This window comes from Trichosurus vulpecula, chromosome 2 (assembly GCF_011100635.1).
Source record: "Trichosurus vulpecula isolate mTriVul1 chromosome 2, mTriVul1.pri, whole genome shotgun sequence".
NCBI lineage: Eukaryota > Metazoa > Chordata > Mammalia > Diprotodontia > Phalangeridae > Trichosurus > Trichosurus vulpecula.
Genome location: NC_050574.1, coordinates 234,415,000 through 234,431,063, shown reverse-complemented (window position 1 = coordinate 234,431,063; position 16,064 = coordinate 234,415,000). Strand labels below are relative to the sequence as shown.

At 37.3% G+C, this 16,064-nt stretch overlaps 1 protein-coding gene across 1 annotated transcript in view; it reads left to right on the top strand.

Moving 5' to 3' along the window:
* The window catches only part of CCDC141 (coiled-coil domain containing 141), a 294,918-nt gene that overhangs the window by 152,750 nt on the left and 126,104 nt on the right, over positions 1 to 16,064 (top strand). Inside the window, exon 9 of the mRNA XM_036743398.1 lies at positions 1,613 to 1,785. Coding sequence (XP_036599293.1) covers positions 1,613 to 1,785 — 173 coding nt within the window. The remainder of the gene's footprint in view (positions 1 to 1,612; positions 1,786 to 16,064) is intronic.

Genomic DNA, 16,064 nt, shown 5'->3' with positions numbered 1-16,064 from the left:
TGGTTTCCTTCCATCACGTGTCTTTCTACCTTAATTCACTCCTCCACTCAGCTGCCAAAGGTGATTTTTCTAAAGTTTAGAAACCTTTGACACTTTATTGAGATCTATTGAGCTCCTTTTATTCCATCCAGAATCAGATATAAACTCCTTTGGCAATTAAAACTCTTCATAGCCTGGCCCTTTCTACATTTCCAGTCTTCTTATGCCTTTTTCTCTTCCATATGTTCTGTTCTAGCAACACTGACCTGCTTACTAAGTTCGTCCAATAAGAAGCTCTATATCTGGGGCAGCTAGGTGGTGCAGTGAATAGAGCACCAGCCCTGGAGTCAGGAGGACAGAGTTCAAATCCGGCCTCAGACACATGACACTTACTAGCTATGTGACCTTGGGCAAGTCACTTAACCCCAATTGCCTTGCCTTCCCCACTCCAAAGGAAAAAAAGCTCTATTTCCTCTCTCATTGTCTTTGCCCTGACTGTCCCCCCATGTCCGGCATGTTCTATCCCCTCATCTCTATGGTTTTTAGCTTCCCTGGCTTCCTTCAAGGCTAAGCTCAAATCATGGCTGTCTACACCTGCAGCTATTATTCCCTCCCCTCTCAAAGTGCCTTGCATTTACTCTGCACCTATTTTATATTTAACCTATAGTTTGCAAATTGCTTTCCCCATTAGAATGCAAGCTTCTTGAGGGCAAGATTGTTTCTTGCCTTTTTTGTATCTCTAGAACTCAGCATAGTGCCTGGCACATAATAAGCCTTATTAGATTCTTGTTGACTTCACTCATATATCTTTATTTTAAGAACTGTATTTACAGACTAAAGTAAAAAAGAGTTTTGTTCAAGGAATTGAGAGAAACTGGGAGTATGTCATTAGGAAGGGCTTTGGCCTGAACTTTCTCATTCACGTATTAAGAAAATATGTGACATTAAAATAAGTTATTTATAGACAATATCACCTGGATTTCACTGGGAAGTAATTTGCAGAAAACTCAAAACCAAGAGTGAAACCTGAAACATTCCCCAGTGCCTGAATATATACCACAAAATTAATGTGTTATTCACTGAAGTGAATTTTCCCCTACTTTGTTTTAGGTTCAAAATGGAATTAATCTGACAGTTTCCTTTTATAAATCTTAGTGAGACAGATTTCAAGTGTGAAAAGCTCCATTAACTCTTTTCAGGCCACAAGGGTACTATTCGGTACAGGGTTGCTTGGTTGCTACCAATAAAAATGAATTCCTTACTCACCGATGCATTTTATGTGCATCACCTAAAAGGTGCAAAAGTACTTATGGTCGCCTTCCCATCCTGGTCCATTTCTATTAATCTGTACATTTTTGCCTTGTGTTACTATAGCTTTAGGTCCACAAAAGCAGTGAGTTCTATGGCTTGGAGATTCACCTTTGCAGTCCAGATCTAAGGCCGTTTTCTCTGAGGCTATTTGATGCTTCTTTGAAAGCTATAATACTTCTTTTCAAGGCAACATTATTATGTTCAGTTGTGATCAAACTAATAATTTTATCAACTTTGATTATTTTTTTCTGGTTCCATGTACATGGTGTATGTAAATTTTAAACTAGCAATGCTGAAACTGAAAGTATGTTTTCTCTGGCAGGCATTTGATATACTTGGAAGAGTTGAGGCTTGCCTTAAGCTCCTTAAATCTGAGGGTTTAAGCCTGCCTGTCTTGGCAGCGAGGCATGAGGAATTACATCGAGAAATTAAAGACTGTACGGGGGATGCTTTGCAAAAGGGACAAGCCTTAATCAGCCAAGGAGATTCCTGCAGGTGAGTCAAGGCTGCTTCTTCTTCAGTATGACAGGGTTTTTCACAGCTTCCACAAACCTGTTTAAAAAAGTAATCTGGTGTGATTTTGTACATTTCGGATGTTTTGCTGAATGATGATATGACTTAAAAGGATTCTACTTAAGTTAGGTCAGCCCCATTTCTGGGAACAGTACATCTCATCTAGGCTGGAAGCCAGCCTGGGAACCTGTAGACTGCTGTCAATGCTAGAGCTGTCTCATGAAGATTCTCTGAGAGGGGGCAGGAGACATGCAAATAGAGCAGCACTGGTTAATTCTTCACGTTATAGATTTAGAGATTTTACTTTAGAGATTTAGAGTTGGAAAAGACCTTAGAGAGAGTCTAGGCTAACTCCCTTATTTGACAGATAAGGAAACTGAGTCCCAGAGAAGTTACTGTCCAAGGCTATTTAGGTAGAATGGAACAGAGTCCAAATTTGAATACAGAATCTTGAGCTCCAAATCCAAATTTCTTTCCACTATACCATCTTGGTATGACCTCCACTTAGGTTCTTTCTTTACATTCTTCCTATATGTTATACTTTTAAAAGATTTTTCTTTAAATTTTTCCTATACATAGGACTGTTGCAGAATTTTCTCATGAGGTCCAGTCAGTACTTCCATAGTGCATGTTTAGAGGAATTTGGGTAGGAGGCGGAGGGAGAGGAATAGAGAGGTTCATGGTATTGGAATTATCTATTACTCTTCACAAAGGTGAGTCACCAAGGATATGCCAAAGGACAAAAAACGTCGGGAGGAAAAGAAGGCCTGATTCCACCAGTCCAGGGGTAGGGAACCTGCGGCCTTGAGGCCAAAGTTTAGATTTAGTCAAAGGACTGCACTTGAGGACCTAGAAGGCCACATGTGGCCTCGAGGCTGCAGGTTCCCCACCCCTGCACCAGTCTGAGGGAAATCATAAGTGTTTGTAATATAAAGAAATAGTTAGAAGGTAGAAAGAAAATTATAGCAGCAATTATATATGTATATGTATATGAAGAAATTATAAAAAGTAATTCAATCAAGCAAGTTTTTTAAGTGTTTACTATACATTGTATTGGGTAATAGAAGAGAGATAACATTTAAATATTCTGTGGTCCTCATGGAATTTAGAATTTATTAATGGATAGGGCACATGCAAGGTGTCCCAAAAATCTAAGTGCAGTTTAAAACTTCAACATAAATTTATTTAGCACAAAGACTTTTGGGATATTCTGTATTTAAATAATTATATGTACCTGGTAGTCTAACCAGGCAGGATTTTGCATGGACTCTCTCGGATTTGCCTTCAAATTATGGAATTCTCAACGTTCACTCGCTCTGTACAAATCAAGTTATAAAACAGTTTACTTCTAGAATTCACTTTGGTCTAAGTATTCAGTTGTTCTCCGTGCTAACAGATCTGATAAAGGAACAGCAATGAAACAATAAAACTTTTTTTTCAAGACAGTAATGCATAGCAAAGCAATAAAAAATCTCTGTAAAAATTTCCTGACAGATTATAATCTCATCCCCCTCCACACCAATAGTTCTATTGTCAAATACAGTTATATTGCAAACTAACACCTCTAAGTCTTACTGCTCCAACAGGGAAGCCATGGGCAGTCTATCTCTAGCTGGAACAGGGAGGTTGGAACCTTCAATGTGCATAGCCTTGATTTCCCTGACACTGCTTTCCCTCTTACCCACTCCTCTTACTTAAAAAAATATTTCTCATATGGGATGACTGAATAGTTATGCCATGGTCCTCATGGACTTATAATCTATTAGTGGAGATGGCACATACAAGATGTCCCAAAACTCTTACTGTAGTTTAAAACTTCAGCATTGTTTAGCACAAAGACCTTTGGGATGCTGTATTTAAATAAATTATATGTACCTGGACAGGCAGAATTTTGCATGGAAGAAGAGAAGAGATATATTTGAAAATGAATGTCAATATCAATAATTTTTCATTGTTCCTGATAGTAGTTTCAGCTTGCTATTCATTGCTTTCCTGTCTTGCTATTATCTCTATTCTGCTCCTGGTTTGACATGCCTCGGGAACTACTTTCTGCTCCACAATTTCACAAACCCAGGAGAGCTATGTCCCCCTCCCCCCATCATTTATTTTTCCAGAAGGTGTCCTCTCTGTCCAAGGTCACAGTTAGTAAATGGCACAGTAAGAGGTCTTTAATCTTCACATGATCTCCTGTCCTCTCACTATGCTGGCAGCCCTCCTTTGGTTATGCTCCAAGTTTTTCCAAAATCCTTTCTAAAATGTGCTCCAATTAAATATAATGATCTAGACATGGTCTGAGCAGAGCATGAGACAGTGTCCTGTACTGGGAATTATCACATCCCCTTTTCTAGAAACTATGTTTCTATTAATGCAACTTCAAAATCTCATTAGCTTTTTGAGTTCCATTTAACACTGTGGATTAAAAGTCAAGTTCATTGACTTGTAATTTGAAGGCTTCACCTTTTTTTTCATTTTTCAAAATTGGGATGTTACCTCTCTTCTTTTTAGATTTTCATAGACCACTGGAGAATAGAACACCCATTGCTCGTGTTCAGGATCACAGGAGGCTGCTTTTGGACATCAGAACTCATCAACACCTTGTTCCCTTGCCATCAACTTTCTTGGATTTCAATTCCCTGCTAACTTCTTGTTTTCCTTCCTATTTCAAAGATTTCTTTCTTTGGTAGTGTAGCCAGAATGGACTTTGTTTTCTTTGAATGACTCAGCTTGCCTCGTTGAGCTTCCCTGGACGTTGGGGCTTGCTCTTCCGGGGCAGGACCAGAGTTTCCTGTGTGATGAGTCGTGGGGCTGGCTGAGGGGAAGTGTGTTAACGTGGTCTACGCTAGGGGGAAGGGCCAAGTCAAGAACCAATTGGCCCTGGTTGTTCAGGCGGCGCTTGATGATGTCAAAAACTCTATAAGAGGGGAGAGGACAGCTTGAAGATTCTCCTTTCCTTTTCCGGTTGGAGCCAGAGACACCTACAGCCGAAGCTGAGCTGCCAGTAGCAGAGCTGACTAGAGGCTAGTGGGTAATCTTCTTACCGTAGAGGGGAAGCATGTATACAATTTTGCCTTATACCATCTCGCTTCTCTGTGGCCTCCTGGTTACCCTTATAAGGCGGACTTATTGGGCCTGGAAGCTTTTTTGATGAAAATATCAAAATGGGGACGCTGGTTTGTGGGCTTGTTATTGTGGAGTGTAAATACATGCTTTAGTTCTCCTGCCTTCTGCCTAGAGAATTCCTTATATCCTGCGGTTCCGGACCTTTAAGGCACATATGAGATTCTCTTTGAAATCATAAATTCTGCCTTCCTAATATAGGTAGAGAAAACAGAAGCAAAATATGAGTTGAGTAGTTCTACCTTCTCTTGGATATTTGTTTTTCACTTCAAATATTTCTCCTTTAATATTCTTCTTATTCTTCAAGTTGGCTTAAAAAAATCGCCCCTCAAAATTTTTTCATTAGCAACCTTAGTTCCTTCTGAGCATCAGTACTCTGGACTATTATCTGTATGTGCCTCTCCTTTAATTATCTGCTGGTTGTCTTTGCTTCCATCTGTTATATATGTTCCTTCTAGTTCTAAATATATAGTCCTATGATACTTTTAAAAATACTATTTAAAAAAGGAACCTCATAGATTTCTTTGTGAATGGTCTCTCTTACCAGGATTCTTTTGGCCTTCTTTGCTTCTCAGCTATACTTTGTTTCTTCACTGTCCTGTTGACAAGCAATTTTGTTTGCAAAACTCAACCTTTAACCCGATACTGACTTTGATATTATAATAATCCTACAGTAAAAGCTATTGTTTCACTTGCTTTTAGAATGTTCTATGTAATGACTTCAATTTAGAACCCTATGACTGATGTCAAATGTAACCTGAATGAAAGCTAAAACAGACTCACATCCAGTATGGTAAGAACTAACACTTTTTTTAGTGCTTTAAGGTTTAAAAAGTGCTATATACATATTATCTCATTTTTCCCTCCCAACGAACCAAAGGTAGTTACCATCATCCCCACTTTACAGATGAGGAAACTTAGTTAGAGATGAGTATCCAAGTTAGGATATGAATTCAGGTCTTTCTGACTCTAGGTCCAGTACCACATTTGGTTCAATTGTGTTGGATTCTTCCTGACCTCATTTGGGGTTTTCTTGGCAAAAACACTGGAATGGTTTGCCATTTCCTTCTCCAGCTCATTTTACAGATGAGCAGACTGAGGCAAATAGGGTTAACTGACTTGCCCAGGGTCACACAGCTAAGTGTCTGAGGCTGGATTTGAACTCAGGAAGATGAATCTTCCTGACTCCAAGGCAGGCACTCAATGCACTATAGCACCACCTAGTTGCCTCCTAAAGTATAAACAATTTCTGGTGATAGGTTGATCTCCAGTATAGGGCTAATCTCTCCATATTCACCTTTGTTTGAGCCAATCAGATGCTAGAAAGTAGCTTATTCTCCTTTTCTGGCAGCTTCATCATTACTCTAAACAACAAATGGTTAATTTTTTAGACTCAAAGCTTACTTTGGAAGTCAAGCTCCAATCCCCATACAGTCTCTGTGTTTTTAGGATGTTTGGGGGTTTGGAAATTCATGTTGGAGTAAAAAAGGGCAAATTTGTTTGACCAGGTGGTCCCTCTCTTATTATCTCCTTTGCCCTTTCTCATCTTTATGTCCTCCTTTACTTTTATTTGCTCCTATAAAGGGCCTTCAGTGATTCACTTTAGGCTGCAGTCTGCAAGGAGACTGAATGCTGACCTCATCTTAAATTAAGAGAGAAAACAAAGAAAGAAATAGGAGATTTTAGGGAGTATAAATTAACGCTTAGTTAACTAGATTTTGTTCTTCCTGGAAGTTGCCATTTCCCACCCCATTCCCAACACCAAACAATGCATCTTTTTCTCTTTTTCTGTTTTTATTTACCTTGGGATTTTAAAGTGCTTGGCAAATCTGGACTGTTACTTTAATTTTTGCAAAAGAAGCTAAAGGCAGAGTAAAATGGTAACTTGCCAAAAGAAATATCTTGATTCAGAGGCTAGACTAGAAATAGAAATCCATTAGAAATTCAATAGAAATGCATTAGAAACTGAGTTGAAACCCAAAGCTCATGATATAGTTTTTAATACTATGCTTTGACTGTGTGTGGTTTAATTCTGTCTTGTCAATTTATGCCATATATGCCGTAGGCAGCATAGCACAGTATAATAATGCTGGTTTTTGAGACAGGTCTGGGTACTATTTCCCTCACTAATTATAGGACATTGGGCAAATGACATCTCCTCTCTGGACCTCAAAGGCCTCATTTATAAAGCTGGAATAATGATAATTCCCCTATCGCATTTTTTTGTGGTTTAAGTATATATTTATGCATATGTTTTCATATACGCTTATAATTTAGATTTATACACATATTTTCATATACACGTATAATTTAGCAACATAAACATAAGCAAGTTTCAGCTTCCAAATGGATCGTGTTACAAAAGTTCACTTGTATGTCATTTCACACTTGGAATGTTCCCATAAATATAATGTTATACATACATAGGAGTTAGGTTACCAAACTAGCCAACACACACCAGTCGTTAGTAATAATAGCTACTTGACTCATCGTCATAGGTAGGAAATTTGGCCAAACAAGGAAATGATTCCAAGTTGGAATTACAAGAGAAGTGAGTGATAAGCTTAGAATCGGTAGCATGAAGGAAAAATAGAGAACTTTCAGTTCTACATAAAATAGCAATACATGGTGTGATGATTGCTCAGCCTTTATAATGCAGGATAGCCTATTAAAAATGTCATACTGTTGAAAGATTTTTGTCCCTGGAACATTTTGAATGCTAAAATGGCTCTTCAAAGATATTTAAAGGGAAGCTGCCTCCCACCTGTCTTAAGGTCAAAACCATTTCCATGAGTTTGAGACAATATTCCCAAGGATGCCACTTTAATAAGTGGAACATTGTGCATTTCAAGAGTGGCTAGAGATTATTTCATAGTAGGTTTTGTTCAATACTGGGAACTAACTAGTAGGTTGTACTACTCATTAATTATGGTCATCAAGTTATCTTTCTAGTTTCAATGTTACTTCCTCTGCAAAATCAGAACAATAATTATTTGCAACTTGTAAAGCTGTGTTGAGGAATAAGTGATTATATGATGATCTATTTAATAACAAGAATATCTTAGACAATTTTTTTATGCTCACAAAGTAAGTTAGGTTTCCATGTCCTACACAATATTTCAGGGTAGCTAGGTGATGTGGTGGATAAAGAGCCAGGCTTGGAGTCAGAAAGACCTGAGTTCAAACCCAGTCTCAGACACTTACTAGCTGTGTGACCCTGGGCAAGTCATTTAACCCTGTTTGCCTCAGTTTCCTCATCTGAAAAAGGAGGTGGAGGAAGAAATGGCAAACCACTGCAGTATCTTAACTAAAAAAACCCCAAATAGAATCACAAAGAGTTAGACATGACTAAAAAATATCTTTTACATAATTATAACTTCAAATAGTATGAACTAATTTATACTATTTGAAGTTATAATTACATAAAATGTAGTAACTGATATCAGCCCAGTGGAAATGTGAAGTGAGAATTTGAATAATGTGACCACTTCACAGAATTCTTTATTTGCCCTAATCAGGGTCTAGCTGCAGTTCTATGAAAATGTTGCAGTTTGCAATACTAAGGGTGCTTGACTCCTGAATGCTTTTGCCCAGAAGCCTAATAGGAATTAGAAAATTCTTTACAAATCCTCAGCCTGGCTGATTTATCCCATCCCAATGTCATGACCTCCAGGGGACAGATAGCCTGACAATCGGTTAGCACTCCTAAGTTTACTCTGAAGGCTATGCAGAAAGAACTCAGCCTTTGTGCCTCATCCAAGGATATTCAAATTAAACAGATAGCTCAAGGAATTTGAATATTAGTCAGGAGGCCTTTGTACTATCACTACCATCATGATCCAGTCCTCCTCCTGTGTAACTCTATTCCTTTTCTTCACACTCCTGTGTTAATGCTGCTCCCCTCCTTGTGACCAAATGGGTAATCAACGCCTTCTCAAATTGTAACACTATTCCCTACACACTTTATTTGGGCTTGGCAAATGCTGTGTGCAAAATCCTTTGCACATCCATCTCAAAAAGCAAAGTGTCAAGTGTCACATGGTTGCCCTACGTGATAAAATAACATGAAATCAAACAAAACTGAAATGCTTCGCTAAAGAGATGGAAAAAGTAATCTTTGACTTAGGGATGGATGAACCACTTTCCAAAATATTATAATATTTAAAAGTTTCCTTAAGTACAGTAATAACAGTAATAGCAGCTACCATTTACATAATGCTTTACAATTCGCAAAACACCTTATAAATATTTCATTTTATCTTCACAATAACTCTTGAAGATAGGTGCTATTATTCTCCCCATTTTACACATAAGGAAACTGAGGCAAACAGAGGTTAAATGACTTGCCCAGGATTGCACAGTCAGTAAGCATGTGTGGCCAGGTTAGAACTCAGGTCTTCCTATCTCCTGGTCTAGCACTCTATCTTGTGTGCCACTTGGCTCCTGCTAAGTATGGGAAGAGGATCTCAGAAATTAGAAAATCTGGTGCTTTTATTATTTTTTACCCTCCTCTTCATGATATTTAATAATCCAATAAGCATTTATCATTAAGCACCTACTTTGTGCCTTCAGGCACTATGCTAGATACTGGGACTACAATGACAAAAATTAAACAGTCCCTAACTTTGAGGAATTCATTATCCTATAAGAGAGAAATGGTATATACACAAATTAGTAAATGAAAAGTATTATATAAAATAAATACAGAGTAATCAGGAGCATGTTATTAATTGGGGAAATCAGGAAGGGTGTCTTGTAGGCAAGGACCCTTGATGGAAACTAGCAACAGAAGAAAGCCGTTTCCCACTCTTTAAATCAGGGGTCCTTAACCCGGGATACACAGATAACAAGGGATCCATGGATGTATCTGAGGAGTTCCATGAATTTGGATGGGAAAAAATTTACAACTTTATTTTCATTGACTTCTCACTGAATTTAGGCATTTCCTTTAATTAAGAATTTTTTAAAAAAGAAACACTACTCTGAAGAGTCCATAGGCTTTATCAGGCTGCCAAAAGGGTCCATCCATGACACAGAAAAAGTTAAGAATCTCTGCTTAAATCAAACACATTAATATGATGTCTTTAAAAATTTGCATAGCCTTTTAGAAAATAAGTGTTTGTCATTTGCATGTTTCTCTGCCTTTCCTGTTTTTCTGTCTAAAATAAACTGCCAGTTTTACATAATTTTAATCTATTTCATGTCATTCAGAAGGCATGTAATTCTGTTTTGGTGCATTGAGTCACACTAAATCATTCTGAAATATTCTTGCAATATGATATAATTATGATCAAGTAGAGAATTATGTTGAAATTCCTCAGTAGATAATGCTTTATCATAGATCAAAACTTCAACATTAGCTTCAATCCTGGCTTCAGGCTCACTCTACCTATCACCCTAAAGCGCTGAGCCTGAAAATAAGTTAAACATTGCTTCAGTACCAAGCAGGAAGCCTACCCTAGAAGCCTATTGGGTCATGGGAAATTGATGATAGAAATGAGTGCTGATTTAGAGTAATGTTGTAGGAGTGATGATTTAAATAATGGGAACAAAAAGGGTTTTTGATCCCTGACCTCAAGGACCCCTGAGTCTATTTGGATAGATTGAATGGCCAGACCTGAAGACTTGGTTCAATTAAGGTTCAATAACTGAGCCACTAATGTTCCAATATCACCTGGGTAAGAGGTCCTTCTAGTAGAGTACTTCAAAGAGCTATGTTTGACCATTGGCTATTTAACCTCCTTATCAGTGGTTCTGATAAAGTTATAGATGACATGCTTATCAAATTTACACAGTTGGGAGGGAGGTAAAGCTAACACATTAGATAAAAGTCAGGATCCAAAAAAGATCTTGAAAGTCTAGAAAATGGAGCTGTATTTAATAAGACAAATAATAAAATAAGGATGACTGTAACATCTTGGGTTTGCAAAATCAACTCCATAAATACAACATGGGGGAAGTATGACTAGATAATTCATCTGAAAAAAGTCTTGAGATTTTTAGTTGTTTTCATTTGTGTCCCCATGACCCCATTTAGGGATTTCTTGGCAAAGAGACTTAAGTGGTTTGCCATTTCCTTTATAGATGAGGAATTGAAGCAAACAGGATTAAGTGACTTACCCAGGATCATATAGGTAGTAGGTGTCTGAGGCTGGATTTGAACTCAGGTCCTCCTGGTGCTCTATCTACTTCACAATCTAGCTTGAGGTTTTGGTGAACTGTAAATTCAGTGTGAATCAATAGCATGATATTTGAATGCATCTAGAATTGAAAAGATAGAGTTCCTCCTTCCAGAGGTGAAGGTCATAATCTATTTATGCCTTCTCATCCTGTACAGCCCTTCTCCAGGTTCATCCTAAATCCTCCAGTGGGGCTACTATGCAGTGTTCTGGGCCTTCTTTCAAGTCTCTAGACATTGTATAAGTAGCAATGGAGCATGTGGGCTATCAACACTTACCCCTAACTCTCACAATATCACTAATACATATCCATTCTTGGTGGTATATTTCCCCAATGACATATTTTATGTTGCTTCTACTGAATAATTCTTCATTAGTAATATGGTGTAGTCTGCTAATGCCCATCATGCATCTCTCCATTGTCCTTCCAGGTAGATGTGCAACTTTGATTTTTTAGGGTGTGGTCTTCTATGCTTTGTAGTCATACCACATCAACAGGTATTAAACATATGGCCCTTTGTTTCAGTCCAATTAAAAAAAAAACGTTTATTAAGCTCTTTCTATGTGCCAGGCACTGGGTATATAACTAATAAAAAGAAATACAGTCCCTGCCTTCAAGGAGCTTACAGTCTAATGGGGGAAAACAATACAAAAAAGGAGGCAGGAAATGGCAGGGACATCATGTTCCATGGTGTGTAACCCAGACAGAGCAGCAGATGCAGAACAGAATAAGCAAAAAAGTCCAGTTTCTGCCCTCTGTGAAGGAGGGCTTTGGGAGAACTTTAGTACTCCATAGTCTAGCCCTCCAATCAGAAGGGAGAGGAAGCTGAGAGAGGTGATTTCAGATGAAGCTTTGAGTTAGCATTCCAAAAAACATAGTAGACCAAATGACAAAGATAGCCATATTGGCCACCTTGGCAATGTTACTGCCGGGAAAGATGGTGTGGCAACAGTGTCTATCAAAGATTCTCCAATTGCATTTACAAGACAATATTCTATCATTGGCAATAGTACGGTGGTCCATAAGAAAGCTCATGACTTGGGCAAAAGCAGAGACACTGAGAGTGAAAAGACAAGAAATGCTGGACCTCACCTAGCTTGTGGGATAATTGGGATTGCTAAGTAAGTCGATTTCTTAGGATGTAGCTTAGGTATTTAGGAATGCAAAGATGCTGATGATTACATGAACTTAGCAAATTTAGCAATTTAGCAAGACCATTAAACACTAATATTAAGTTAAAAAAGTTTTCAGGGAGAATCTTGGGCTTCTTGGAGTAAGCTTCTTGGGAAGCTTGGAGTAAAAGTACTCCACAATTTCCCAAATGTAATCCAGCCCACTTTTCTCTTCCTGTTCAATTCTGTACTCAGTTCAATTTTCATTTACATTTTATTTCCAAGATACATACATGCATACACACGCACATATATACACATGCTAATATTATGGGCTTTCCATCCTGAAAAATGTAGCCTGGGCCCTAGACATTCACTATCCCCATAGTTTTTATGATGTGCATAATTTAATCAAATTTGTGGGTAACTGTGTAGCCTAGTAGGCTCTGTGGTGTTCTAGGGCTTGTTGCAATCAAAATATTATCATCTGCCAACAGAAGCATCATGTAAACTTCACCAAGCTACATGGGGAATCTCTCTTCCATTTGGGCTCCATGCTAGATCTTCTCCATCACAGTACAAATATCTTTAGCTTCACTATTTAATGCCTCATTTGATATGAATAATCACTGTCATGGAACATGGATTTCTCTTGTTTCATCTTTCAATGAATCCTATTTGATTTCCAAAAATGTAAAGTAGATACTTTGTTGGACATGAGCCTTTTAGTTGACATGATAATGTAATAAATGAAATTACTTTTGATAGTCAACAAATAATAAGCACAGTAAGTTCTTGTATTCATCACTTTTCAGGCAATTCAATTGAGAGGCATCATGGTGTAGTGGATAGAATGCTAGACTTGCACTTCAGAGGACCTTGGTTCAAATCCACCTCAGCACTTACTAATTGTACGACAATCGGCAAAATACTTATCTCCTATCAACCTCAGTTTCCTCATCTGTAAAATGGTGATATTGTACTTACTTCACAGCATTGTATCTCAAGTGAGATAATACACCTAAAATGTTTTGCAAACCTTAAAGTGCTAAATAATTTATTGTTAATATTATTATTCATATTAATAATGATGTGACCATAAAGATTTTGGCTTTCTTCTTCCTGTTGTTCAATCAGATGTTGATAGCAATTGACTGCCGACTGTTGCTTTCATTTACATTATTGTAGTCATTGTGTCCTGGTGCTGTTTACTTAGTTATGCATCAGATTATACAACTGATTTTCTGAGGACAATATTTGTGATCCATACACATGAGACTTCGTTGTGGACTACATGCCTTTGACCTCTTTCACTTCCTAGTTCTAAGCCGTATTTTCTATTTTTTTTATTAGATTTTTATTTTTAGTTTACAACACTCAGTTCTACATGTCGTTTTGTTTAAAATTTTCTTCCCTTCCCACCCTTCCCTTCTACCCCCCAAGATGGCATGTAGTCTGATATAGATTCTACATAAACCTTCCCATTAAACTTATTTACACAATAGTCAAATTGTAAAGAAGAACTGTGACCAATGGAATGAATCATGAGAGAGAAGAAACAAAACCAAAAAAGAAGGGAAAAAAAGAGAGCAAATAGTTTGCTTCAATATGCATTCAGACTCCATAGTTCTTTCTCTGGATATAGATAGCTTTTTCCATCATGAATCCTTTGGAGCTATTTTTGAGCCCTTGTATTGCTGAGAAGAGCCAAGTCTATCAAAGTTAGTCATCACAAAAACAATATGTCTATGGTTGTGTGAAATGTTCTCCCGGTTCTGCTCCTCTGACTCAGCATCATATCGTGTAGGTCTTTCCAGGTTATTATGAAGTCTGTATCTTCCCCATTTCTTATAGCACAATAGTATTCCATTACATTCATATACCACAACTTGTTCAACTATTCCCCAATTGATGGGCACCCCTTTGATTTCCAATTCTTTGCTGCCACAAAAAGAGCTGCTATAAATATTTTTGTACGTACAGGTCCCTTACCCACTTGTATGATCTCTTTGGAACATAGCCCTAGGAGTGGTATTGCTGAGTCAAAGGGTTTGCACATTTTTATAGCCCTTTGAGCATAGTTCCAAATTGCTCTCCAGAATGGCTGGATCTGTTCACAACTCCACCAACAATGTATTAATGTTCCAATTTTCCCACATCCTCTCTAGCCTTTATCATTTTCCTGTTTTGTCATGTTAGCAAATCTGACAAGAGGGATGTGGTACCTAAGAGTTGTTTTGATTTGCATTTCTCTGATCAGTAGTGATTTCGAGCATTTTTTAATATGCCTATAGATATCTTTAATTTCTTCCTCTGAAAACTGCCTATTCATGTCCTTTGAACATTTCTCAATTGGGGAATGGCTTTTATTCCTATAAATTTGGCTCAGTTGCCTGTATATTTTAGATATGAGGCCTTTATCAGAGACATTGGTTGTGAAGATTTTCTCCCAATTTTCTGCTTCCCTCCTAATCTTTGTTGCATTGGCTTTGTTTATACAAAAGCTTTTCAGCTTAACACAATCAAAATTATCCATTTTGCATTTTCTAATGCTCTCTATCTCTTATTGGGTCATGAATTCTTCCCTTTCCCATAAATTTGATAGGTAAACTATTCCATGCTCTCCCAAATTTCTTACGGTTATCAGCCTTTATTTCTAAATCATGAACTCATCTTTACTTTATTTTGGTATACAATGTAAGATATTGGTCTACGTCCAGTTTCTGCCATACCGTTTTCCAATTTTCCCAGCAGTTTTTGTGGAATAGTGAATTCTTAGCCCAGAAGCTGGATTCTTTGGGTTTATCAAAGAGTAGATTGCTATTGTCATTGACTTCTGCATCTTGTGTACCTAACCTATTCCACTGATCTACCACTCTGTTTCTTAGCCAGTACCAGGTAGTTTTGATGACTGCTGCTTTATAGTACAGTTTGATATCTGGAATGGCTAGGCCACCTTCCCTATCACTTCTTTTCATTAATTCCCTTGATATTCTGGACCTTTTGTTCTTCCAGATGAATTATGTTATTATTTTATCCAGCTCTGTAAAATAATTTTATGGTGGTTTGATTGGTATGGCACTGAATAAGTAAATTAATTTAGGTAAAATTGTCATTTTTATTATATTAACTCAGCATAACTGTGAGCAACTGATATTATTCCATTTATTTAGATCTGACTTTATTTGTGTGAAAAGTGTTTCATAATTGTGTTCATATAGGCCCTGGGTTTGTCTTGGCAGGTAGACTCCCAAATATTTTATAATGTCTACAGTAACTTTAAATGGAATTTCTCTTTCTATCTTTTGCTGTTGGGCTTTGTTAGTAATGTGTAGGAATGCTGAGGATTTTTGTTGATTTATTTTACATACTGCAACTTTACTAAAGTTTTTTTTATTATTTCGAGTAGTTTTTTACTTTATTCTCTAAGTAAATCATCATATCATCTGCAAAAAGTGATAATTTAGTTTCTTCTTTGCCTATTCTAATTCCTTCAATTTCTTTTTCTTCTCTTAATGCTAAAGCTAACATTTCTAGTACCAAATTGAATAATAGAGGTGATAATGGACAAACTTGTTTCACCCCAGATCTTATTGGGAATGCATCCAGCTTATCCCCATTACATATAATGGTTGCTGATGGTTTTAGGTAGATGCTATTTATAATTTTAAGGAAGACTCCATTTTATTCCTATGCTTTCTAGTGTTTTTAGTAGGAATAGGTGTTGTATTTTGTCAAAAGCTTTTTCTGCATCTTATGGTTTCTGCTAGTATTCTTATTGATATGATCAATTATGCTGATAGTTTTCCCAATATTGAACCAGTCTTGCATTCCTGGAATAAATCCTACCTG